The sequence below is a fragment of the Zalophus californianus genome, chromosome X, assembly GCF_009762305.2.
Source record: "Zalophus californianus isolate mZalCal1 chromosome X, mZalCal1.pri.v2, whole genome shotgun sequence".
NCBI lineage: Eukaryota > Metazoa > Chordata > Mammalia > Carnivora > Otariidae > Zalophus > Zalophus californianus.
In genome coordinates, this window is record NC_045612.1 from 127703323 (window position 1) to 127728829 (window position 25507).

General features: G+C 41.9%; 1 protein-coding gene across 1 annotated transcript; it reads right to left on the minus strand.

Moving 5' to 3' along the window:
- Window positions 1-5798: 5798 nt before the first annotated feature.
- ARSH (arylsulfatase family member H) lies at window positions 5799-24027 on the minus strand. Its single transcript, XM_027608688.2, has 10 exons — window positions 23990-24027; window positions 22345-22494; window positions 20216-20337; window positions 17978-18103; window positions 16945-17368; window positions 15524-15664; window positions 11523-11653; window positions 8684-8846; window positions 7960-8081; window positions 5799-6166 (listed from the first exon to the last, which is right to left on the minus strand). Exons 1-10 carry the CDS (start codon window positions 24010-24012, stop codon window positions 5799-5801), a joined length of 1770 nt encoding a protein of 589 aa, XP_027464489.1. The 5' UTR covers window positions 24013-24027.
- Between the last annotated feature and the right edge of the window lie 1480 nt (window positions 24028-25507).

The following is a 25507-nucleotide window of genomic DNA, read 5'->3' on the forward strand; positions in this document are numbered from 1 at the left end:
TTCCCTGACTTGTTAATTTTAGCCATTCTGACGGGTGTGAGGTGGTATCTCATGGAGGTTTTGATTTGGATTTCCCTGATGCTAGTATCTGTTTTATACAAGTGAATCTTCCGATCAAACACCCTCTCATCTAAAGGAAAAAAAAAATCCCCCCCCCCGCCAAAATAATATGTGATATCTGGACACAAGCTTCTTCATATCTAAGTGAAGAAACTATAAACACACTCAGGTGTGTCATATGACGAGGACCATGACTTGCAAATTGCATGTTTTGTAGGACATAATAATAGGGCGTTACTTTGAAATTCTTTGATGAGGTGATATAGTTTTGTTCTGTCAAATCACTCATTCAGCCAAAAGTTTCTTTCTTTCTCTTTACCTTTTTTTCGGCCCTGTGACCATGAATAGTTTCTACTTGCCCCCTCTTACTAATCTTTCCAGTCCTATATCCTACTTTCTTTAAGAGGGATGCAAATGTGGGGATTCCTTCCCAGGAGGCCTCCTGGGATGCCAAGAGTAGCAATGGCATGCAAATTTTGACCTAGTTTATTTGAGGCCATACCTATGATTGAGGCATACAATCCAGTGAGGATGGTCTTCATAGGATGTGCACACAACTCTTTGACTTAGCTTTCTGCCTTGAAGCATGTAAGGTTATTTTCATTGAAGTTATTATAAGTTGGTTGGAGACCACAAATCATTGGAGAAAATGTTAACTTGTTCATGAAGAACATGGTCTAATTCCCAATGGCGTGAGAACACAGCATCCAGTGAAGCGCAGGTCAGTGTGCGTGTAATTTTGCTCCTATCCTGCACCGTGATTTGCTGCCATCTGGCTAGCTGGAATTGTTGCCAGCCCATGGTGCAAACACGTCTACTGCTCTTGACTATAACAAACAAAAGCAGTGAGGAATCCAGCAACTTCAAAACTTTGGGACAATAAACACAAAACTATGCTACTCTTTAGATTTCAGACAGGTCTCACTGTCACTGATGTGACCGTGACACACATGCATTATATACATTTTATACATGTGTGGTTGTATTTATAAGAAAGTTCAGACAACTAGTCATTTATTCATCTTTATTTTTAGTCTGGAAAGTTCCTTTATTTTTTTTTCTACTGAAAGAATACTTCACGTAGATCTTTTAAGTGCACAATATAATATTGTTAACTGTAGACACAATGTTTTACACCTTATTCATCTTGAATAACTGAATTTTTATACCCGTTGAACAACTCCCCATGCCCCCTCTCCTCCAGCCTCTGGCAGCCACGATTCTACTGCATGTTTCTACAAGTCTGACTATTTTAGACACCTCATGGAAGTGGAACCATGAAAGATTTGAATCTACTGTGTATTTATGTACTTAATGTGTGCCCAGCCCCACAAAATCACCATGAGGGTTACGGAAGAAAAAGATATCATTATAATTACTGAGGACATTGAGATAAATCTGTGATGAGGAACCAGCCATGTATTTTTCTTAAAACATGGTAATAATTAAAAGTAATCCTGTGAGACCAGTGAGTCAATTTCCATGCTTAATGAATGTGAAATTCTTGTGTTCACTCTAATAGCAATAATAGTTGTGTGGGATTTACATTGTAAATAAATTCATGATGCCTATTGTTAACCTTTAATGAGGAGGGATGGATGACTGTCTACATTTTCCAGGTGAGATATTATAGGGTTACAAAGAGGTGACTCTCCCCAGAGATAGGATGAGTTTGGCTCTAGGGCTTAGTTTACTTAGTAAGGTTGGCCGACTTATCTCTCTAAAGCAAGAAATTAGCCTGTCGTTCCACTCGTACAAAGATCCTTAGGAGTAAGAGCAAACATACTCTTAATCGCTTCATGGACACTTAACAGTTTCCATGATTCACGTACGAAACTGAGTCACAAAAATGGAATAGTGTCATTGAGGATGGTTGAAGCGAATTATTGCAATGTCTGATGCCCAAAACCATTGGCTCAAAAGGATTGCTCTGCTTTCTACCTCAAGAATGGATGAGCAAGGTCCTGACAGACCCATCTTCCCAGAGATCACAGCTATGATCTCTACACAAAATACAAAAAAGAAGTAGTGAAAGCTCTGGAGAGTGGACAAAAAAAAGGCAGATTCTGGAGAAGAGTCAACATTTGGAAGAAGGGGCCATCCAGAGGTGACTTTTTCTGGTTTTTAAGGCTCTGAATCCATGAGTGGCCTACAGATGATACCACAAGGGGCAGCTAAAGCTCAGATAGGATTCAAGAATAGAGCCCAAAACATCCAAAACGGGTATAAAAGAAGGTGAGTGTCACAGAAAGAAAAGAAGGAGCCTGAGTGAGATTGTTGGAGACACTGCATATAAGCTTGGCCCAGATCTGTGTCTGGCGCCAGAACCACACACATGCAGGGCAAACACAAAACAACGAGTTAAAGATAAAAGATCGGAAGGGAAATCTGAGTTGCCACCTAGTAGGCAGAGCTTTCGATTTGAGTCCAACCAAGTTAACTCCCTGATAAAACGAAAAACATCAACACTCTTTTGATGACTATAAAAGAAACCAGAATCCCCATGCATCACTTTCAAAATGTCCAACACAGAGTCCAAAATTACTCCGTGTACATAGAGTCAGGAGAATGTGACCCACCTCTGTTTTTCAACAGAAACCAACCCCAGGATGACCTAGACAAGGACTTTAAAGCAACTGTTATCTTTACGCTCGATGAGATATAGAAAAATATGTTCATATCAAAAACAAAATAGTAAATCTCAGCAAAGGCATAGTAAGATCAAATATGAACTAAATGTAAATTCTAGAATTAAAATGTAGAACTTAAATAAAAATTCCCTGTAAATGCCTAAGAACTAAACAGAGAACAAAGGGGAGAGAGTCCATAATCTGAAAACAGATCAGCAGAAATTATTCAATTTTCAGATCAGGAAGAAAAAAAATTTAAAGGAAGTCTTATAAAACAATATCAAAAAGTCTAAATTAGAGTCACAGAGGAGAAGGGAGAGAGAATACGATAGAAACATTATTTGAATAAATAGAAAATTTCCAAAATTTTCTGAAATCCATAAATTTACAGACTTAGGAAGCTCCGCAAAACTCAAGTACGATAAATAGGAAGAAAAACATGTCTAGGCCCATTGTAAACAAAACGCTAAAAACCAAATACAGAAGGAAAATCTTGAAAGTAGCCCAAGAAAAATAATACGTGAGATCCAAGGGAACATCAATTCAAACAACTGCCGATTACTTGTGAAAGATCGGGAGACTGAGGGATCAACATATTTAAAGTGCTAAAATCAAAGAAAAACCAACATTTAAATCTGTAACCTGTGAAAGTACCTGTCAGGAATGAAGATGGAATAACATTTTTAGATAGATATTCAGGAAAACGTTAAAGGTAAGAGAAGTCATCATCTAAAGACCTGCGCTGTAAAAAAAGGCTAAGGTAATATCTTTAGTCTGAAAGGTAATGATGACTGATGAAATCACAAGTCCCCCCAGATACAAAGAATGTGAAAAATAGTCAATAGTGAGCTAAACGTAAGAGACGACTCTTTCTCTTGATTTCTTTAAAATATATGCCTGGTTTAAAGCAAAACAATCATACTATCTGGGGGCGACATAACGCATGTAGTTGTAATACATATAACACCTAGAGCGTAAAGATTGAGGGAGTGCTCACAAATAAATATATAGAGTAACAAAGTTTTCCATTTTATGGGAGGTGATACGATATTAACTCTAATTAGACCACAATAAGCTAAACATATATATTAAATTTCTAGAGATCCAGCACGAAAAAATGCAGAGGAATACCAAAAAGACAAACGATAAAAAGAATATTCTAAAAGAAAAAAAAATCGGGTAACACAAAAAAGTAAGAAACATAGCAATAGCTGGGGCAAACAGAATTGGAAGACCCAGATCCAATCATATCAATAATAATTGCACTAAATGTTAATGGACAGAATATTCCAATTCATACCATAGATTATCGGAATGGATAAAAAAGCAAGACCCAATTATACGATGTCTAGAAAAGGGGCACTCTATTTTTTTTTTTTTGATTAGTCTATTTTTTTTTTTTATTTAAGAATAGTTGACAGACAATGAGAAGCAGTTTAAATATAAAGCCACACCTCGGTTAAAGTGATGAGAAAACATACACCATTTAAATACTAAGTAAATTTTAGTTTTTTTAAAGCAAATTTTAATTTAATTAAATTTTAACACTAAGGCTATGTTCATTTCAGCTTAACTGCACTTGAAGATAAAGAACATGACCAGATATAAAGAGATAAATTACATAATGATCAAAGGTTAGATTCATTAGGAAAACAATTGTTCAAAAAACTTCTAATACCAGAGAGCTTCAAAATACACAAAAGCAGGTAAAAGGATAAAAACTCCAAAATAATAGCTGTATGTGTTTTTAAATTTTTCACCATCATTATCAAATAACTTAAGTAGGTAACTCTGGGTTGACAGTTTTCTCTCAACACTTTGAGCAGATTATTCTGTTGTCTTGTGGCTTCCTTTGGGGCCATTAGCAAATCTACTTTTGTTTTAATACTTTTTATTTTCCTCTGATTGATTTAAAGATCTTTCCTTGGTCTTTTGTAGTCTGCAGTTTTCCCATGATTGTTCAAGGTATGGATTTATTTTTGTCTATGCTGCTTAGAATTGTTTTCTAAGTATGCTTCCAGAATGCCTTTCATCAATTGAAAACCTTTTTCATCCATCTTTCTCTATTTTATTTTTTATTTATTTTTTTTTAAAGATTTTATTTATTTATTTGAGAGAGAGAATGAGAGATAGAGAGCACGAGAGGGAGGAGGGTCAGAGGGAGAAGCAGACTCCCCGCCGAGCAGGGAGCCCGATGTGAGACTCGATCCCGGGACTCCAGGATCATGACCTGAGCCGAAGGCAGTCGCTTAACCGACTGAGCCATGCAGGCACCCCTTTATTTCTCTATTTTAAATATTGCCTCTTCTATATGCTTCCTACTCTGTACTTCACGAAATATGATGAATTACAATTGACAACAATTACAACATTCGTTACAATAACGCTGATTGAGTGCTTACTGTACATACGGTGATTTCAGGTGAATTAATGCATGTAACGCTCACACCTACTACATGCAATAAACACTGGTTTTCCCCCATTTTACACATAAAAACACCAAGACACAACAAGTCCTCCCCAATCAAAGGTTAGCAGGAAGAAGAACCAAGACTTGTAGAGAGGCATTTTGTAAGACAGGAACAGAAGGAAAGATGAAAAGAGGAAAGCAAGGAGTGGAAATGAGTATGACATCACTTCCAGGGTTATGTACACCATCTGCTTCAGGCTGAAACAAAATACTTATCATCGCTGATGACAAAAATAAGATGTCTGGGTTGAGGATCCGCAAGTAGAAGTTTCTACCATAACCGCATAAAAACAATGCCATCAGACCTACCACTTCTAATCACCTTCTAAGAACCACAGATCCATAAGAATCTGCAGAAGGTCACCTTGGTCTATCTTTTTGCTTGAACAATGACACAATATATAAAAACACGACACCACAAATGCTCTACTCTAAGTGCACTGGTGTCCAGGTCCGCTTTCACGTCACTGAGCTCCTGGACATGACTTGAAGAAAGAACTGAAATCTGAGGGTTTAAAAAAAAAATGGTGGAGGGCATAATTATTTGTCCCACATGGAATGAATGAGTCAGCTGAGAGTTCTTCCCATGCCCTCTGTAACAGTGTGTTGGTGGTGGGCAACCAGTGTTCCCTTTCTGCTCACCAAGCAGTGGAAAGGATGTCATCTTCCTTGTCACACCCACAAAAGGGGAAAGTCCCACAGCAGGGCTGTAGCCATGGTTTCCAGATGGTGTTGAACACCGAGAACTGCTGTGGGACAGGTGTGAGCGTCCTGCGATGCTCTTTGATGGCCGCCTCGATTTTCTTGACAACCGAGTCAAATAAAGCTTCATTGTCAGGGTTAAGAGGTCGGGCCTCAGAAGGGTCTCTGGAGATGTCGAAGAGCAGGGGAGGGTCGTGGTAGGTGACATCTCCAGAACACGAACAGATTCCACTCCCATAGCAGGCGTCAGCTCCATCTGGGGAGAACTTGGGAGTCACGTAATGGACCTTCCACACGGTTGCACCTGGAAAACAGGGCTCCCCTGGAATGCCATATTTCTTCTCATTTGAGGACTCTTTCCCTTGAAAATATATTTCTCGAACACTTTGGCCAAAAATTGATACTTTGTTTTAGTTTATTTTTTTTTAATATTTACGTCATTCATTTGAGAGAGAGAGTGTGCGTGGGCATGAGCTGGGGGAGGGGCAGAGGGAGACGCAGACTCCCCACGGAGCAGGGAGCCGGATGCAGGGCTCGATCCCAGGACCCTGAGACCATGACCTGAGCCAAAGGCAGACCCCTAACCAAGTGAGCCACCCAGGAGCCCCTGATCCTGGAAATTCTAACTCTAATCACTCCTTTGCTCTGACGGGGTATAGGCAAAGTAGAAAATTTTCTAAGGCTAATTACCACTTTCAGGTCTGATATTGACAACGGTGACTTGGCAGGACCCATCATTCCCTGTTCTTTTCTTCCTCCCTCTGTCCCTGTTTCTTTTTTCCCTCCTTGTTTCCTTTCTTTCTTCCTGCATATAAACGGTTAGCAGTTCTATTTCCAGAGATCAATTTTAGATGGAAAACGTGTTTCCAAGCCTCTGATCAACGAGGCTTGCACAGAAGTCTGTGGGTTGGGTTTTGTAGAAAGGCTATGCTTTTCTAATAAAATTAGGCTAAATCACCTGGCTCATCCCTTTACCCCGTTTGCTCTTCTCTCTCCTTCCTGCATGGAGTGCAGAAGTGATGGTTGGAGAAACAATAGCCACTTTGCAACCAGAGCCTTAGAAGGAGCATGAGAATGAAAACCGGCACGCCAGAGAGGGCGGAGTGGAAATAGAGAAAGAACCCAGATCCTGGTCATGGCATTGAGCACGGTAACAGCTCTGTGCTTCCAACTTCTGAAATCCTCACTATGATAATATGAGTAAAATTCTATTTGTTTAACCCTCTGTAGTTAAATTTGGGAAGCTTTTGTTGTTGAGGGGAGCTGTTTTGTTTTGTTACTTACCATTGACCATGCCCCTAACTGATATAGAATCTAGAAGGAAGAGATTTTTGTTGGTTTGTTCTAGTTTTATGGGGGAGATTCATCCACACTGACCTGAAGAGTGGATCACGCCACAGGTGATGGGTCACATGAGAGATAAATCCGTATATTTTCTGAAAATTAACTTAACTCCCATCAACTAAGAATTCTGGGGTCTACAGATGTAAGGAAATGAATCTCTCTCTCTCTCTTTTTTAAGATTTTATTTATTTGTTTGACAGAGAGAGACACAGCGAGAGAGGGAACACAAGCAGGGGGAGTGGGCAGAGGGAGAAGCTGGCTTCCCGCCGAGCAGGGAGCCCGATGCGGGGCTCGATCCCAGGACCCTGGGATCATGACCTGAGCCGAAGGCCGACGCTTAACGACTGAACCACCCAGGCGCCCCTGAATATCTCTTGTTAATTTATATTTGTTTCCATGACTCCTATAGCACGAAGGTAAGGCAGAGAGGATGAACTGGAAGGGGGCAGTCACGGCTGTGTGGGTCACACTGCAGACTTTACTCCTTGTTGCCAATTATTTCTGTGTCCTTAGTAGTGGATATTCATATTCTCTCTCTCTGTCTCTTTCTCTCTCTGACGTATTCGTGCATGCAAGCTTGCACACACCTCTAAAATCTACCACAGAGCAATGGCTGCTTAACTGACTTCCCTAAGGGAAAAGAACCATCATGGCTGGGTGCTGTTTGTCCATGGCCCAACTTCCCCCAAGACGAAAAGGAAACAGGGTTGTGCCTTTATCGTGTTCCCCCACGTCTGCCATGTTCATACTCACAGTCCTTCTGATGCCACCTGGCTGTGTGCAGGTAGACCCCACAGTAATGGAAGAGGAACTCATGCTCCGAGTGGGACGCCCTGCCTTCCAGCAGGGGCATTAGGTTCCGACCGTCGATGACTCTTAGGAGAGAGGGAGATGAAGAAAGTGGTGAGAGAGGCTTGGGTTGGTCACACATATTGTGATAGGAGGGGGAAGGGAAGGGGAAGGAAGGGGAGAAGAAAAAGAGCTCTTGACACTCATTTGATTCAAATAAAACGTTGCCGCAGATGAATAGACACTAGTCCGCACACATGGAATTTCATCATTAGAGCATGAAATGCATTTACGCGTCTCAAAGCCCACAGAGAAATAAGCCATAATTCATCACACGTACATTAACACGTACTCACTTTTATTCCGTAGTTCACCTAATAAGTATTTGCTTAATGGTGTGGGTGCTGTGGGGGATATACAACCGAATGAGAGTCGATCCCAACCATGAGGACAACAGAGCCTACGTCTGTGTAAGTATGAGAGACAGAGTAGAACATATTCTAAGACGGAAACAGGCAAAGCTACCCCACCATCTCTTAAGGGGAGACAGATGCTGTCTGGCAATCCTAGCCGATTACTGAAAGTTAAGTCATATAGCACACATGCACACAGAACATGTGCTGGTATAGCCAAGCGCGGGTCAGATATATCTGCCTATAGGTTAAGGACAAATGCTGTTTCCATATACCTGTCCTGCGGCCATGTCCCTCCACCTACATAAGACAGTGTCGGGTAAATGTCCATGAGGCTCGTTGGTTCGTCAATCACTTTCCCAGCCTCCAGGACGGTCGGCCACCGGAATATTCCTGGGACACGAATGCCCCCTTCCCATCCGCCCATCCCCTTGCCACCTAAAACCAAAAATCAAATCAAAGATGAAGTCAAGTCAGCCATATTTCTCCACTCAGCTGGAAATTACATCTAGATGGAACGTTTTCTGTCACTTGTCAAATTCCTGCCAATGTGCTACGTTCACACACACAGAGAGATACAGACAAACTGAGATATGTTTCTTGCTTTCCAGAAGTTGAAACTCGACTTGTGAACATCTGGCCGTCAAGCGACAAACCCATCTATAACCAATAAAAACAAGTGATGTCCTAATACGGTGCGTTATTTTGTGCCAGTGAGTGCCACGGGGTTTCACTATTACGAGAAAAGAGAGCATTCTGTAAGCCGGCAAATCTTCAGTCTTTATTGGAATCACACTGGGCTCTAAAAGATGGGTAAGTAAGTGAGGCTCCAAACAAGACCAGAGAAATAGGTTCTACCTGGGCCATGCTGATCCTTGAGAGAAAATAAGGAATTTGGACTTCATTCAGTGATCCCCCATACGGACAAAGATAGAGGTCATGGGCTCGTGAATGGTGCAGAGGTGAATAAAGCATTGAGGATTCCATCTCAGACAGAGGACATTTCAGGTGTTTCCGAGCACAAAATAGATGAGCCCGTGCTTTAGGACCTATCCTACAGTCAAGATGTTCATTGCAGAATAGAGATACAATTCTAAGCCAAATGACATAGTCAGGATCATACAGACTTTTTAAAGGGAAAACAATGAGATTCTCTGGGTGGGGTGGGAGGAAACTCTTCCAAAGTAGAACAAACATGAAATGTTCATGGAACACCTTTTACGTGCTGGTCACTCTGGCAGTATGAATTACAAAGAAAAGACGAGATGGGATATCTCCAGGCAGAAGGGGGGAGACATTAAATGGGAAAACATTTAGGGACAAAGACTCCGGTCTAGCCAGTATCCAAAGCCGTCTGAGGTCATCAGCACCGTTCTTTCTGGAAAACTTAACAAGCTCCCTGCGCTGAATTTATGTTTGTATACCAATAAGCAACAAACAAAAAACTAAACATAAACCCACCTTGACATTTTCTTTTTTTTTTTTAAAGATTTTATTTATTTATTTGACAGAGAGAGACACAGCGAGAGAGGGAACACAAGCAGGGGGAGTGGGAGAGGGAGAAGCAGGCTTCCCGCCGAGCGGGGAGCCCGACGCGGGGCTCGATCCCAGGACCCTGGGACCATGACCTGAGCCGAAGGCAGACGTTGAATGACTGGGCCACCCAGGCGCCCCCCACCTTGACATTTTCATGGTCATATTTAATAGCCAGTGATGTGTTAGGCACCTACAACAAGTCTAACCTTCTACCCAAACACCCAAATTTGTCTCTCAAATGGACTCAGCTCCTCCTGGTGATCTGGAGGCCAGTTCCAAAGGTAAAATCTGCTCACAACAATTTTGCTGTACCTCTTTGAGAGCTATGTGAAAGCACTTTTTAGAGTGACGGTTTTATGCACACACAACCCCCACCACATGCCCACACACAAGCAATGTCACTGTTAAAATCATCACTTCTCGTTTGATGGCATACATAATGGCATATATTAATTTTATTGCACACCTTTGCTACTAGGCTTGTCACCAATTTATTCTACGCTGGGAAACAGTATGTTGTCTACAGCAAACATGACCCACTAGAAAAGGTGAATATATTTAGGATCTCACTTGCTGTCAATCACAATATATAATGTTTCTATTATATCTATTTAGCTATAATCTATCCATCTATCAATCATCTATCTATTCCATCCATCCATCCATCCATCCATCCATCCATCCATCCATCCATCTATCCATCATCTACCTTTCTATCCTAAATTGTTTCATAAAGTACGAGGAGCTCCTAAAGTTCTGATTTTTGTAATGATGACAACTTTGACACCATTTTACTTTTTTTTTTTTTGATTGGGGTTGGGGGAGGTAGGAGGGGAGTAGCAAACACCAAATTCATTTTTAAACTCTTCTTTTTGATCTGCTTTGCTGATCCATAAGGGCAGGCTCAGGGGAGCTGCTGAATAATCCAGCAGAGAGTACATCAAAGATGTCGGAAGAATCCACTCGCAATGAGGAGGAAGGCACCCTCTCCAAATGAACACCTCATTTCCTGATCATTTCACAGTGTTTGAAGCATAGTGATAACATAATTGATTTCATTCCACTAAAAACCTGGATTTGGGTACTGAGGTTAGTATTATACTAGAGCAAGTGGTTCTCGGCTGGAGAGGACTTTGGCCCCACAGGACACTGGGCAATGTCTGGAGACAGTTTAGGTTGTCACTATTTTGATAGGGAGGGGAGTGGGAGGTGCTCCCGGCAACTGTAGGGTGAACATCAGGGATACTGCTCAACACCCTACAGTGCCTAGAACGTCTCACATCAAAGAGTCATCCAGCCCCAAATGCTCAGGGTGCCAAGCCCGAGAGACCTGCTTTAGATGGTCATGGAGAACCTCTGCATTTACACTCAAGAGGCTCTCATTACTTCAGGCATTGTTGTCTTAAATTCTCAGACATTGCCCCCAAACATGCACCTTGTTCCATCCACTTTCATAACAGAGTATAACTCCCACAAAAACCTCCAAACCAAGTTTGCAAATGAATGCACGTGCAGGCAAAACGAAGTAGACCCCCACTGAGGGATTAAACTAAAACACATGGACTCTCTGCACATCACCTTTGTAGATCCCGTTGAAACCACCCAGCTTGACCTTGCCTTCCTGCACCTCCAGGCGACCGCCGTTGTCTGAGGTGAAGTACACCAGCGTGTGGTTGGCCAGGCGCTCCTGGTCCAGGGTCTCCAGGATCCTACCTGGTGCGGGGGGAAACAAGAAACTCTCGCCTTTCACCGTGGACCACTGTCAGTCTATGACGTGATTATTATTAGGCATTTGTTAGCATAACAATATAACTGAGGGTTATTTTATTGTATAGGCTATCATAATATATAATAAATCATGATCATATACTCTAATACATGTGTAGTATATATAAGTATCTATACAGTAGAGACATAAATAAATCCTATATGCCATAGAATACGTATACTAGATAGTGTACAATATAAAATTGAGCTTTATATATTTATAATTATTTGTTATATATTTTACACTATATAATATTTTATATATGTATATAAAAGCATGTATTCAATACAAATACATAATAAAAATAATAATATATATAATATAAATTTTCATATCTAATAGTATAATATAAATTATTTATATCTAATAATATAATAAATATTATACATAATAATATAATAAATATAATTCTATTTAAAAATATAAAAGATGTTTCTATATTATATTTTAAATCATAATAAACTATAATACAGAATATATACTATAATATATGATAAATATATTATTTGTATATAAATATACAAAATATAAATTATGTATTATAATCCTATATAGTTCCTATATTATGAATATTATATGGTAATATGTAATATATGATATACAAATATGTAATATTTGATATGTAAGTATAATGAAATAATTATAACTATAAGTTATAATTAATAATATCTTGAAATTTTATATTAAATATATAATATAATCTATTACAGAATACAAATAATCTGTTAAAATATTGTATAGTGTTTGATGATTATATACTATATAATAGTATTATATAATGGTTACTTATTATATAATACTAACAGAAAATTTTTTATCGTGTAATATGTAATTTTATGATATAACATTTACTATATCATTTTAGTTTGTAATGAATGATTTTCTTATCTAATATTTAAGAAATATAATATATAATATATATAAAATATGACATATACTACATGTAAGAAATATATATTATACCATATATAAGAATATGTATTTATTTTACAAATTACATAATATTATATACACACATTATATACACACACTACATATACGCATACAATATATTAGAAAGTATGAACTAGTATGTAGAATACATCATCATCACTCAAAATTCAAATAACCTTTAAATATTAGGCCTGTCAGTTTTTTTGTTTTTTTTTTAAGATCTTATTTATTTATTTGACAGAGAGAGACACAACGAGAGAGGGAACACAAGAAGGGGGAGTGGGAGAGGGAGAAGCAGGCTTCCCACTGATCAGGGATCCCGATGCGGGGCTCGATCCCAGGACCCCGGGATCATGACCTGAGCCGAAGGCAGATGCTTAATGACTGAGCCCCCCAGGCGCCCCTAGGCCTGTCAGTTAAAAGAAACTTACAAACACTAATAAAACAGAGAAGACAGTTTAAAAACTGACATGTCCAGGAATAAATTCGCAGAGTCATACCCTTGCTCCAGAGAGCATGAGCCCCACCCCGTAAAGGATGTACTATCCCCACGCCCCTCTAAAGTTTGCATCCGACCTGCAGGTTATTCTTGTAATTAAGCATCTGACCATAATTAATACTTCACTAGACTCAGCAAGCATGGTGCTGATGTGTGGATAATCTCTTAAGGGGACAAAGGACTTTTTTTAAAAAAATATTTTATTTATTTGTCAGAGAGGGAGAGAGCACAAGCAGGGGGGAGCGGCAGGCAGAGGGAGAAGCAGGCTCCCCGCTGAGGAAGCAGCCTGACTTGGGGCCGGATCCCAGGACCCTGGGATCATGACCTGAGCTGAAAGCAGAAGCTTAACCGACTGAGCCACTCTGGCATCCTGGGGACAAAGGGTTTTTGAAAAAAACAAGTAGAAAGCTCATCTAGCCACATCCCAAACTATGCTGATTTAACTTATTTAAGCATAAACTCATTAACCTTTCTGTTTCCTTGTTTAAAAGTGATTTGTTTTAGAAGCCACACTGGCCATTTTTTAGAAACGTTGCAGCTAGAAATTAATATATTTTAAAGCCCAGATTATGGAAGATAAAAGATTATAATGGCTTCTTGGTAAGAGAATAATTACATGTAAATTATCAGTTCTCATTAGAGCTGGCTATTGTATTTAGCATAAAGGTTATTTGTAACTTACACCAAGTAAATAAAATACGTGCCAATCCTTTTATTTTTTGGAAATGCATAGATGTAAGCTTCTGTGTATGCAATGTATAAAACATGTAAAAGCGTGTGTGTATATGTATGTGCATATGGCAACAGAATAATCATAAAATCTCTTACAAGACAAAAATACAAGGAAAGAAGGCAAGAATGAAAAGCCGCTAAAATATGTTTTTAAAGTACAAGTTTCCTCGAACAGAGAATTTAAAATATTGCTGAACGCTTGGAGCCTTCAGGAGATTCGCTTTGCATGCCATTCCAAGGACACCATTATTATGGCTTCTTCCTGAGAAGGTTGTTAACTTAGGAAATGATCTTAAGTTTTATCATCATATTGCCAAGTAGAAACAAACCCACACACAAAAGACACTTCTCTGATTTTTGATCTGCCTCTGGTTTTGATATGATTTTCGTAAGCCATGAAGGGGAAAAAAACACAGCGTGTTGGGAAGATGTCATGCAGAGAAATGCCTACTTTTCATTTCTCCCATGTAAATGGTATTAGCTCGGGAATGCAATTAAAAGTATGACTAAATGCAGTTAATAGTATTTACAGCGCATCTGCGTTGTGTATTTACACAGATTACAAAATAAACATAATTAGCTTTTGTGGCAAACTCTGCATATGAACGTGGACAGAAAGTCTTTTTGCATAAAACTGGTCTCTGACTCGAGATACAAATGCGGCAAAATGCCTTGTTTCCAAAGCAGATGATCCTGGACGATAATTAACATCAACTACACTAAAGTTACCATGTTAGAATTGTTTTTACTGTAGCAGTTATCAATATTTGTGTGTATTTGCCAGGGAATTAAAATATATATATATATATATATATATATATACATAGTAGCATGCATATATAGACATATAAACAGTTTATGTATATGTATTTATATATGAACATTAATATTTAACTTGCATGGATAGATTTTCAATATTAATTTAAATTATATTCTTAGTTGATTTAATATCAAAGATATTAAATGCATGTTTATATATACCTAATATATATAAAAGTAAATTTTTATATTTAAGAAACTTAAAAAATTTAAAATTCTGTGAATATTAGTTTAGGTGGTTCTGCACAGAACACTTTTCAGAAGCTTCTGCTAGTAGAAGAAAAAAAAAGTCATCCTGTGCTTCAAAAGTAAACTACACTTTTTGAGATGAAAAAAATACTCCATCATGTCCAATTGAAGGAAAAGGCAATTTGGAAAGCACATTGAACGCTTATGACTTTGAAACAAATGGCTTCAGTTTAGGTAAATTCCCTCCCGCTTTTTCTAAGCATCTCTCGTAAAAAAAAAAAAAAAAAAAAAAAAAAAAAAAAAAAAAAACGAGCTCATGAGAAAAACACATTTCCTTTTATAACCATCAGAATGATGGGGAAGGGCAGTATCCTTTACAATGCAACTTCATCCATTTTGAACAATGAGTCTTTGTTTTAAAGACGGGAAAATCCCATATTTATAATTGTGACTGTTTTCATGGGGGGAAGAGTCAGTGGTTTTGCTGCACCTACAGCCAGATTTTGAATTCGTTCCCTGGAACCAATATTTGCCGACTGCCCAAGATCCACAAGGGGCTGTCCATTGTTTGAGGCAACCAGGATGCATTCGCTTTCTCTAGCCCATGCATCCGATACTTAAGATTGTTTTTCTCAACACTTACCCACCATCCAATCCATTTCTTCAACGTTATCCCCATAAAGTCCATATTTACTGTGCCCCCCAAACTTCTCTTTGGTGATCAGTGGAGTGTGGACATGCAGGAAGGACACAAACAGGAGGAAGGGGCTGCGTTTATACCTAAGGGGTGGAACGTGAACTGAGTTATTGTCACAAACAAAGGCCTTTTCTCCCCTCGGATGGGATTCCTCATCAGCTGAAAGATCTCGGAACAGTTGATGGAGGTTGTCTAGGTCCTTACATGACGAATACCACTCAGGAGATTAACAAATAACACAGCAGGACATCAGCAGAAAGGCCGTGAGTAGGAAGAAAGAATATTGGGACCTTTGCATTAGCAACAAAATAGTGATTGCAGTCTGTCTTCTGAAGGAAGACTTCTTCGTTCCTTCCTCCTCCCCCTCCTCCTCTATGCTGTCTGGAATGTAAATGTGATGGCTGGAGCTTTGGCATTAACTTTGGGCCACAAGGTTGCTTGCACAGAATCACAGGTAGCAAGATAGAAGGAGCTAAGATGCTAATACATCTTGTTTGTTGTGTTCTGCATTTTAATGTCCCATGGGGCCATTTAAGATTCCTCCTTCACATGCTTTTACAACCGGGTATTATAAACGGGGAAGGGTCTAGAGATTGGGTGTGTTCTATCACAGACAGCCCATGGGAGTGACAAGCAGAGTTGAGTGACTGCATTCTGACCACTGTGTTAGAGCAAAGGATCAAAGCATATGAGTGGATGAGATCCCATTGTCAGACGCATTATCCCCACAGAGTTACACCTTTTCCTCTTCCATCCACTCCCCTGTACCCCATACACACCAGGTCAATGAGCATCCACACCCACAACTCAATCTGCTTCTCGTTGGTAACCTAGAAGGGAGCTGGTATGCAAAGACAGGAGACCGTTACCTTCACGCCCACGTGGCTTGTATTGAACACATAAAACCTCAGATTAGGTATCTATACATAGAATCACTCCCTCATGATTCATGGACACAGAAGGATTTTCCGGCTGCTTCTAAGGCAAACCAAAATCAACATCAATCCCAAAGACTGAATCCATTTAGATCCCAATCCATATTGAAGTGATACGGATCAGTATAGGGATTCCACTTTTTATAAAAAAGAGTGAGCACAATATATTTCTTTACCATTTCAGAGTTTACAATTTGCAGTAAATTTAATGCCCAATTTTATCCTAAGGAGAGATTCTATTATATGGCAAATATCACACACACTCACGCGCTCGTGCGCACGCACGCACACACACATGCGCACACACACACACACACACACACACACACACACACACACGAAGGCCCCTATCCCCAAGATGAACCCAACTTCTCCGAAACACAGACAAAATTCCCATGCATGGAATCAGGCCGGAAATGACTCCATACCTGTCGATAAAGGCAAGAGCCTCCTTCAGCAAGAGGGAAGCCACTCTTTCCTCCTGCATCGGCTGCTGGATGATTTCATGGTTTCTCATAAGAATGCAGTTCCAACGCCGAGTAAACCCGTAACTGGAGTACCAGGAAATGAAAAACAGGAAGGCAAGAAGAGCGAAGGTGACGATGACCTTCCACGGGACGGCGAACCAGCGGGCGAACTTGGGGATGAGGAGCAGCAGGGGGACGAGGCTGAGCACCACCGTGGAGATCCAGAGTTTGATCCTGAGCCAGCGGTGCAGCTCTGGTGTTTTGGACGTCTGACAATCGCTTATCAGGCCAAAGGGCAGCCCGTAGAAGTAGTCGAACCCATGGTTGAGGGGGTGGTAACAGTGATCATCCCGAGAGGCACAGCTCAAACCCTGGTGCCACTTGCCTGCAGGAGAAACAAAATGGCAGCAGATACATCCACCTGTTTCTAGAACGTAGGCTTCACTTAGCAAAAGTTAAATATGACTTGCACTCCCTTGCCATGGGGCTATCTTCTTGGTACCCCAATCACCACCCTAAGGATGCTAAGAAGGTTCCCATATTTGCCACCAACACCGCTTTCCCTGTACCCTGCACCTTTCAGACTAAAACAGGGCAGTAAAAACCCCTTTGCTTGCTGCTCTCTCTCTCTAAAATAAATAAGTCTTCAAAAAAATAAAATAAAACCACAAAAATAAATAAAAACGCACTCACTTCTCTGCTAGTAATGATGTCATAAAAGTAGTGTACCCCCCCCTCGCCCCCCTACAGAATATTCCATTTTGGTGATGGCAATGGATGAGCCCATTTGCTTTTTCGTTCCCGTGATTCTTCCAATACCCTGCTCGAGATTCTAAAGGTCCTGGAAAATCGTGCATTAAATCCCTACCCCACGCATATCCTCACAACAAGAGGTCACTGGCGTGGGTCCAGCTGACGTCCCGGGAAAGCTCGGTCCCGGTGAAAGGGGATGTGCACGAGCATGCTTCCGAGTTCAGAGTCCTGCGTGCCATACCTATGAGCCCCGTGCGGTAGCCACGATGCTGCAGCAGCTTGGCAAAAGTCGTTTCATTGGTGGGCAGACCGCCCGAGCCTCCAAGCCAGGTGAGCTCGCGGTTCAGGTTGAAGCGAGATGCCATTCCTGAAGTCACAGAAGGAGGCACCCCATGAGTCCCACGCTCCCTCTTTCATGACACTCATGACAAACTCCAGGATTCATCCTCCTCTCCTTGAAGGGTCTCCTCCTGAGCCCCCACCATGCTGTTCTTTCCTGAACGTTCCCTTGCCTTTTTGTCTCTACTTAGCTTGTCCTCACATCTGCCAGATGCAGATGTTCTGTGGGGATCGGGATCACTAGCTCAACACACGACGCCCGGTCACACTGGAATTTCATATGAACAATGAACGGTTTCTTAGTACAGGCATGCCCCACATGTTGCATGGGGCATACTTGTACTAAAAATGTAGTCACTGAAGATTCAAAATTCAAATACAACCATGCATGTGACTCTGGGGGTGATATCCTTGGACCTTGGTTCTGAACTTTGATGCCATCTCTCTACATGGTGAGAAAGCCACGTCTCCTCCAGACCCTCCTCTGAAGTTGAGGTCCTAGACATCTCTATACTTAGGAACCCAAATCTCAACATGACCAACACAGAGTCCATGGTCATCATACTTCAAACCTGCCTCAACCAAGGACACCATAATCCCCCCAGCCACCCAATCCATGAATTCCTTCGGGGTCCTCCCTCTCACTCAGAGTCACCTCTTCTGTCCAATCCCATGTCAAGTCCTGATAGCTCTAACTGGGTAAACGGTTTGGATATTTATCCCCAACGCCATAGCTTTCGAGCAGAGATTCAGCTGGGCTGTGCTTTGATGTCCACAAGCCGATCTCTGTCCACTATCCGAGGCATCTTCTGAAGAACCCTTCCAGCCCACGTCCCTCCCCTGGTCAGACCTCATTACTGTCCGTCCATCACCCTCTGTTGAAATTTAAATTTGGGGTGGAGTTTACACAGTGTTTGGTAATCTGAGACAACTGATTATTGCTGTGGCTATCTCACTCGCCCAGCGCACTCATGGCTGACTGCATTGTCTATGCATGCCACTTCCTCTGCTGAGCACACCCTCCCTCCTGAGTCCTTCCAGACTCCTCACATTTCAAGGAACTTCATCCAGGAGGACTTTCCTGGGATGCTGGAGAGGTCCTGATGGGCTTCCAGCACTCACTGAACTATTCCTTGCATCTCGGCCACTGGAACACTTGGCGCCTTGAGGTGCAAGCATCCTACTTACGTTACAACTACCAAGAATAAACCTATAAATGAAAGGCATCACACAAACATGCACAACCAAAAAAAAAAAAATCAAAATATGTTAAGTTAGCATTGTGATCCAATCTGCTTCTTGTTTTTCCATTCTCAACAGAAACAGGTACATTAAAAAGGATGCCTTTTGCCAAATCCTAAAAGACAAAAGCCTACCTACCATTTTCAAGAAAAGTGGTTACATCTTTTAATTAATTATAAATATATGTATAGATGTTAGTGTGCATATAAAAATTTGATGGAGCAGAACTTTGATCCCATCTTGCTACATGGTGAGAAACCCATGTCTCCTCCAGACCCTCCTCTGAAGTTGAGGTCCTATGTAGACGTCTCTATACTTGGGTAGAAACTTAGATAGATAGAAACTTAGGGATTGGGAAGATTGGTAACTTCTACATCACAAAAGGTTCAATATGTGGTAGCTGAGTATAAAAATTGATATTCATAATGTTGATTCTACAACATCATCTTGTGTGTGTGTGTGTGAGAGAGAGAGAAAACGTATGAGTCTCCTTTTCCATGTTCTTCTCAAGAGCTTCTTCTGGTTCCAATCGCATCCCCTGACACTGGACAGACCCACTTTTCTTGGAACTATGATATGCTTTCTGCTAGCTTAAAGACAAAAGGAACATTTTGAAGGCTCTGACTACAAGTACTTGCAAATCCTACAAGCAGCTGGGATATTGCTCTCCAGAAGCCCAAACCCTTCATTGTATGCACACAGGCGAGCAGGCTTGGTGGCCCCTGGCAAGAGACCCACCTGTTTACGCTGTGCGGGTATAGCGACACAACCCCCATCTGCAAGTAGATTCTTAATACCGTAAATGACCTTTTGAGAATCCTTATGAAGAGTAGCAAAGAATAAAGAAGAAGAAAGCGCGACATAAAGACAACATTGTCTTTGCACTGCCCTGCCGCACCTGATCGGATGGGGTACCGGCCCGTCAGGAAGGCAGCCCGACTCGGGGTGCATATGGAAGCAGCTGACAAGTGCTGGGTGAGCCTCACGCCCTCGTTTGCCAGGCGGTCGATATTCGGTGTGCTGCGGACAGAAGAAGGATTCATCACGCGGGTTTCTAATTCTCAACAAAACAAAGAAGATTCAAAGCCATCCTGTTTTGAGTCCAGCTGACTCTGTTGCCAGTAAATCTAAAATACATGTCTTTTAAGCTTCAATCCATCTACCTGTTTAGAGGCCTCCTCAATGGTCACAAGGAAATGGAAAGCAGACTTTAAAACAATATATCTTCAGGCAAAACAATTGCAGACTAATATAGGTCCATGGGTATAATTAAACTATAACCAGTCTGAGCTCATAGGCATTTCAAGGCAGACGTTAATCCGATTGTTCATATTATATTCCTGAAATGAACAGGTGACTTGGATTACATAAAATTTTACTGTATTTCTTGTAGTAACATGTATCTTTTTTTTTTTTTAAATAACTAAATGGTGACATTTTGGAGTTTAATTTACTGCCCACATTGCTCAACTGATATTTTAAGGTCTCAAAAAATTTCTTGGAGCATCTATAGAATATAGGCTCACACAGGTGCTTTTAGCAAATCCCATAAGCTAAGGTATCCCCAATCTTAGTAACATGTGAATGACATACTAGTCTCACAACCCTGCAGCAGTGTGATGGGGGAGAGAGTCCTATACCCGTAAACACTCTCAGTATCTGTGTGGGGGAGAGTCAGCAACTGGACGAGACTGGCAGTACCAGATTCTCAAGCAATGTCTCCTGCCTTACCCGTTACTTCCTTGCAGGAATTAAATAGGAGACAAATGAGCTCATGTAGACCTTAAATGCCTTAAAGAACATCAGCCCCTTTCAAAGTCCAAAAATATGCTTAAATATAGGACTGTTCCATGAGCCACATTCCAAGGAGAAACGATGGTATTTAAATTCATGCTAAGAGGCACCATGTATTTGCACATGAATAAGATTTGTCTGGTGCTGGGGAGCAAGGGCGTATACAGAAGGATCATGGTCATCAAAGACTTCGGAAATAATTCAGGGAAGACCCTGAAAAACTCTAAAGTCATTCGTCTCTGCCGTGCAATATTATTCAACTATCGACAGAAAGGAAGGAATGATACTTGCTATCACATCGTTGAAAACACGATGCTCCGTGAAAGAAGCCAGACACAAAAGGGCACATAATGTGTGTTATGGGCTGAATGGTGGTCCTCCAAAATTCATAAGTAGGAGTCCTAGCCCTCAAGACTTCGGAATGGGACCGTTTCTGGAGGTGGGGTCACTAAAGAGGAAACTGAGTTAAAACGAAGTCAGGGGTGGGTCCTAATGCGAGAGGAGAAGGGTCCTTGTAAGAAGAGATGAGAACACCCACAGAAGGAGGATCACAGGAGGACACAGGGAGAACACGGGGTCTACTCACTAGGGAGAGGGGCTTCATGAGGAGCCGGCCTCGGCCCCGCCTGGATCTCACGCTCCCAACCTTGGCCCCGCCTGGATCTCAGACTCCAGGCTTCAGCCCCGCCTGGATCTCAGACTCCCAGCCTCCGGGACTGGGAGGGGAATCCATGTGTGTTGTTGAATCCACTCAGGATGTGGTTTTAGTTATGGTGGCCCTAGCATGGTATTACATTATATGATTCAGTGTATATGAAATTTCCAGAAAAAGCCAATCCCAAGCGACACAGAGCAGATTGGCGGTTGCTAGGAGCTGAGGGATGAGGGCTGAGGGGTAGAGGCGACCGATACTAGGTGTAGGGTTGCCTTTTGGGGACGATACCAAAGTTCTGGAAGCAGACAGAGGGGCTGGCTGCACCACCCTGTGCACATGCTCCACGCATCTGAACGGTGCCCTTCCCGTGGGTTACAAGGGTGCATGTCGTGTTAGGGCTATCTCACCACAAAAGCACGACCGCAACCACCAGACCAGGGAGACCAGGATGCAAAGTGCTGTCCTGATGTTCTGCAGGCTTCCCAGGGCAACCTCTGCTGTCGGCCGCCAGGGCCCAGCTGCTCCCGCGGGCCCGAGGCACCCCCCCCTCCACAGCGGGGCAGGGGTGGCTTCTTTACCTCACTGTGTTATTACCGTAGCAGCACAGGTCCCCCACCCCAAGGTCGTCCGCCATCAGCAGCACAATGTTGGGCCTGGAGTTCCTCGTGGCGAAGGCCGCGCTCAGGCCCCCAAACCAGCAGCACAGGCATACGGACAGACAGCAAGTCCTGAAAGCATTTGGGGACGTGACAAACACAGCAACTCACACTGTCAATCCGCGTTTGCCAATTCCCGCTGCACAGTGCACCTTGGCCTGCCTGACTCAGAAACCAGAATTACTTTTTTTTTTTGCTTTGTATTTATTTTTAAAGATTGTATTTATTTATTTGAGACAGAGAGAGAGAGAACACAAGCAAGGCGGACAGGCAGAGGGGAGGGAGAAGCAGAGTCCCTGCGGAGCAGGGAGCCCAATGTAGGGGCTCAATCCCAGGACCCCAAGATCGTGACCTAAGCCAAAGGCACATGCTTAACCAACGGAGCCACCCAGGTGCCCCCAGAATGTTTTTTTAAAAGTCTTATTCTATGTTAACATAGTATAACATACACATTAATTTTCTATGCCTTGTGATAATTAAATTCTTATAACTTCCCAAACCGTTTCATGATATGAGACCCTTAATGAAGCCCTAATAGCATTTAAACTTGAATGGAGGGCCTAATAATTTGATTTATTGGGATTAAAATGTAAACAAAATAGAAAATCGGACGCAAATCACCAGCGAGTCTGGCTTTTTTTTTTTTTTTTTTTGATGTTCAGTTGTACTTTTTAATACATTAAAATATATATTTAAAATAACATTGGGAATTCCTTCAACATCTGAAAAAGGAAAATTAACATACATGTATATGTTACTAAATGTTAGGCTGTAGGCTCATGCATTCATAACTGCTAAAGTCTATCGTATGCTCTGAAAAACACAACAGCCTTGGATTGAAATCGCTCCAAGTTGAGGACCATTGTCTCCTGCAGGAAACTGATTCTCCATCCCCAAATTCCATCCGATCCATTCCAGGCCCTGTTCGTGCTGCCTCAAAAAATGCATCTTAAATCCACTTGCATGCATCCACCTACAGGCCCATCAGGGCAGGCAGAGGAACTCAACAGCGTGTCTCACTCGGACATCTCCAAACTCTCCCAAATGGCCCGGTTTGTCCCATTTTTGCCACTTGGCCCCCCTCCAAAATACGGCCAAGCTGAGCAACCCTATCAACGTACAAATCTGGTTGCAGTGCTCCTTCACTAAGTCCAGTGGCTGCCCATTGCGCCATGATTGTCAAGCCTCACCCAGTGCTGCTCTTTGCTGCTCCATCATGCTTTCTTCTCACTACCCACCCCCCAGCCTTGGCTCATCCATGGGCGTCCTTGAATTCCCTACAAGGATCCGTGAGTTTGGACCTTGTACAAGCCCTGTCTCTCTGCAACATCCTGACTTTCACCCTATGAATTCGCACACATGCTGTCATTCCTAAGGTAAGCATCGCTTCCACAGAAAAGCCATCCCGTGGGACTCCAGCAACCCACAGCCCCTGGCACACCCCTCATTATCCTTAGCAGGTGTCAGGCAGATGCAGTAGACCACACATCAGCCGAGGTGAGGAACCCTGGGACCCTTCTGTCTGGGGTACGGAGAAAAAGGAAGGTTTGCGAAGTCACCTACTTACCAGTTACAGATTGGCTGCTTCATGACTGCGTATTCTGCTCCCCTAGGGAAGAAAAAGAAAAAACAGAAGAGGTGCAGAGCTGACATTTCTCTCATAGCCAGACATTCGATCCAAAGTACTAAAGAACCTGTTGATGTGATCATCTTCTCAATTCTTTACAGCTAATTGCAAACCAGTCATGTTCGTGCAGAGAGAATGCGACAAAGAACATGCACGACCCACTCATTTCTGGGTAGATGTCATGGCAGACTTCCAACACATGATGTGGATCTGGCCACAAAAACCCTTCATGGCAGAAGCACTGAAATAAATAAGTCATCCACGAATGGGCATGCATTCCGTAACTATTTGTATCACCCATACGGTATGTATGGTACTCTGCTGCAAAGAACATTTTTCTGCCCGAGGTGGATAAGCAATGTCTACCTTAAAAAAGCACAGTGATGAACACTATGGACCTATGGTGATGTTGGCCAAACTCATTGAGAACAAGAAGCCGTGTTCAGCAGCTATAATTATGATCCTTTTATAAGAGTCCAAAGGGTGGTAGAGTCCTGTGCTCTCCCCACAGAAGACCCTCAAATGGCTCCAAGTTGGTGATGCTTTGTAGGCTAGGGACCCACCCCACAAGACAAATGCTCTATGATAACAATTAATGACAACACCCCAGAGTTTATAGGGCTTTTTCATTCCCAAGGCATCTCCAATGTTCCCATTGGAGCCTCAAAATATCTCACCCTGCTTGCCTCGAAGGCTTAATGACACTTCTTTTGTTTTATGGGAGAGGGAGCTGGGGTCATAGAGTTTAGAACACTTTCACAGAGGCTGGCAAATTGGAGATGAGGCATTCAGGAGGTCTCTGCCTTATAATCGTGTGTGTGTGTGTGTGTCCAATTCCCAGCTCCCTTGTCATCTTAGACTTCCAGGAAGGCTCTCAGGTGGGACATTTCTAGAGGCCGACTATCCTGGCGCATTTGGTGAAGCCCACACTCCCATTGTCTCTGCTCCACAGACCCCCAGTCAACACTTGTGCATTCAGCTTGGTTCCATGGTGACCTCCCGAAAAGCCATACTCTAATGTTTCCTCTCCCCAGCCCCACTGCCTCACACATTATATGGCCTTCCTGTAAATTTCCATTGATTTCCAGAATGCATTTCCAGTACATCCTCACTGAAGACATCGAACATTTCCCAAGGGTTGGGTGAAAGATGCAAGAACAGTGCTTTTTTAAATTTATTTACCACTTGTAGCCATGTCCACCTCATTTCATAAGAACGGATCTCTCCAACCTAAGATTGGTAAAGTCACAATGCATGGTCCTAGTCACATATGCAAAGTTCTTCCTAACTGGCAAAAAATAAAAGCTATTTATAAAATAGATGGAAATAAAAGCTAGCTCCGTGGTATAACAGAACTTCTACTGTCTCAAAGAATTATACATGTCAAATCCAGATTTTAAGAGATATCAAGAAGACCGTGTCTACCCAGGAAGCTCCTCTACCTCTACCCCATTCTGC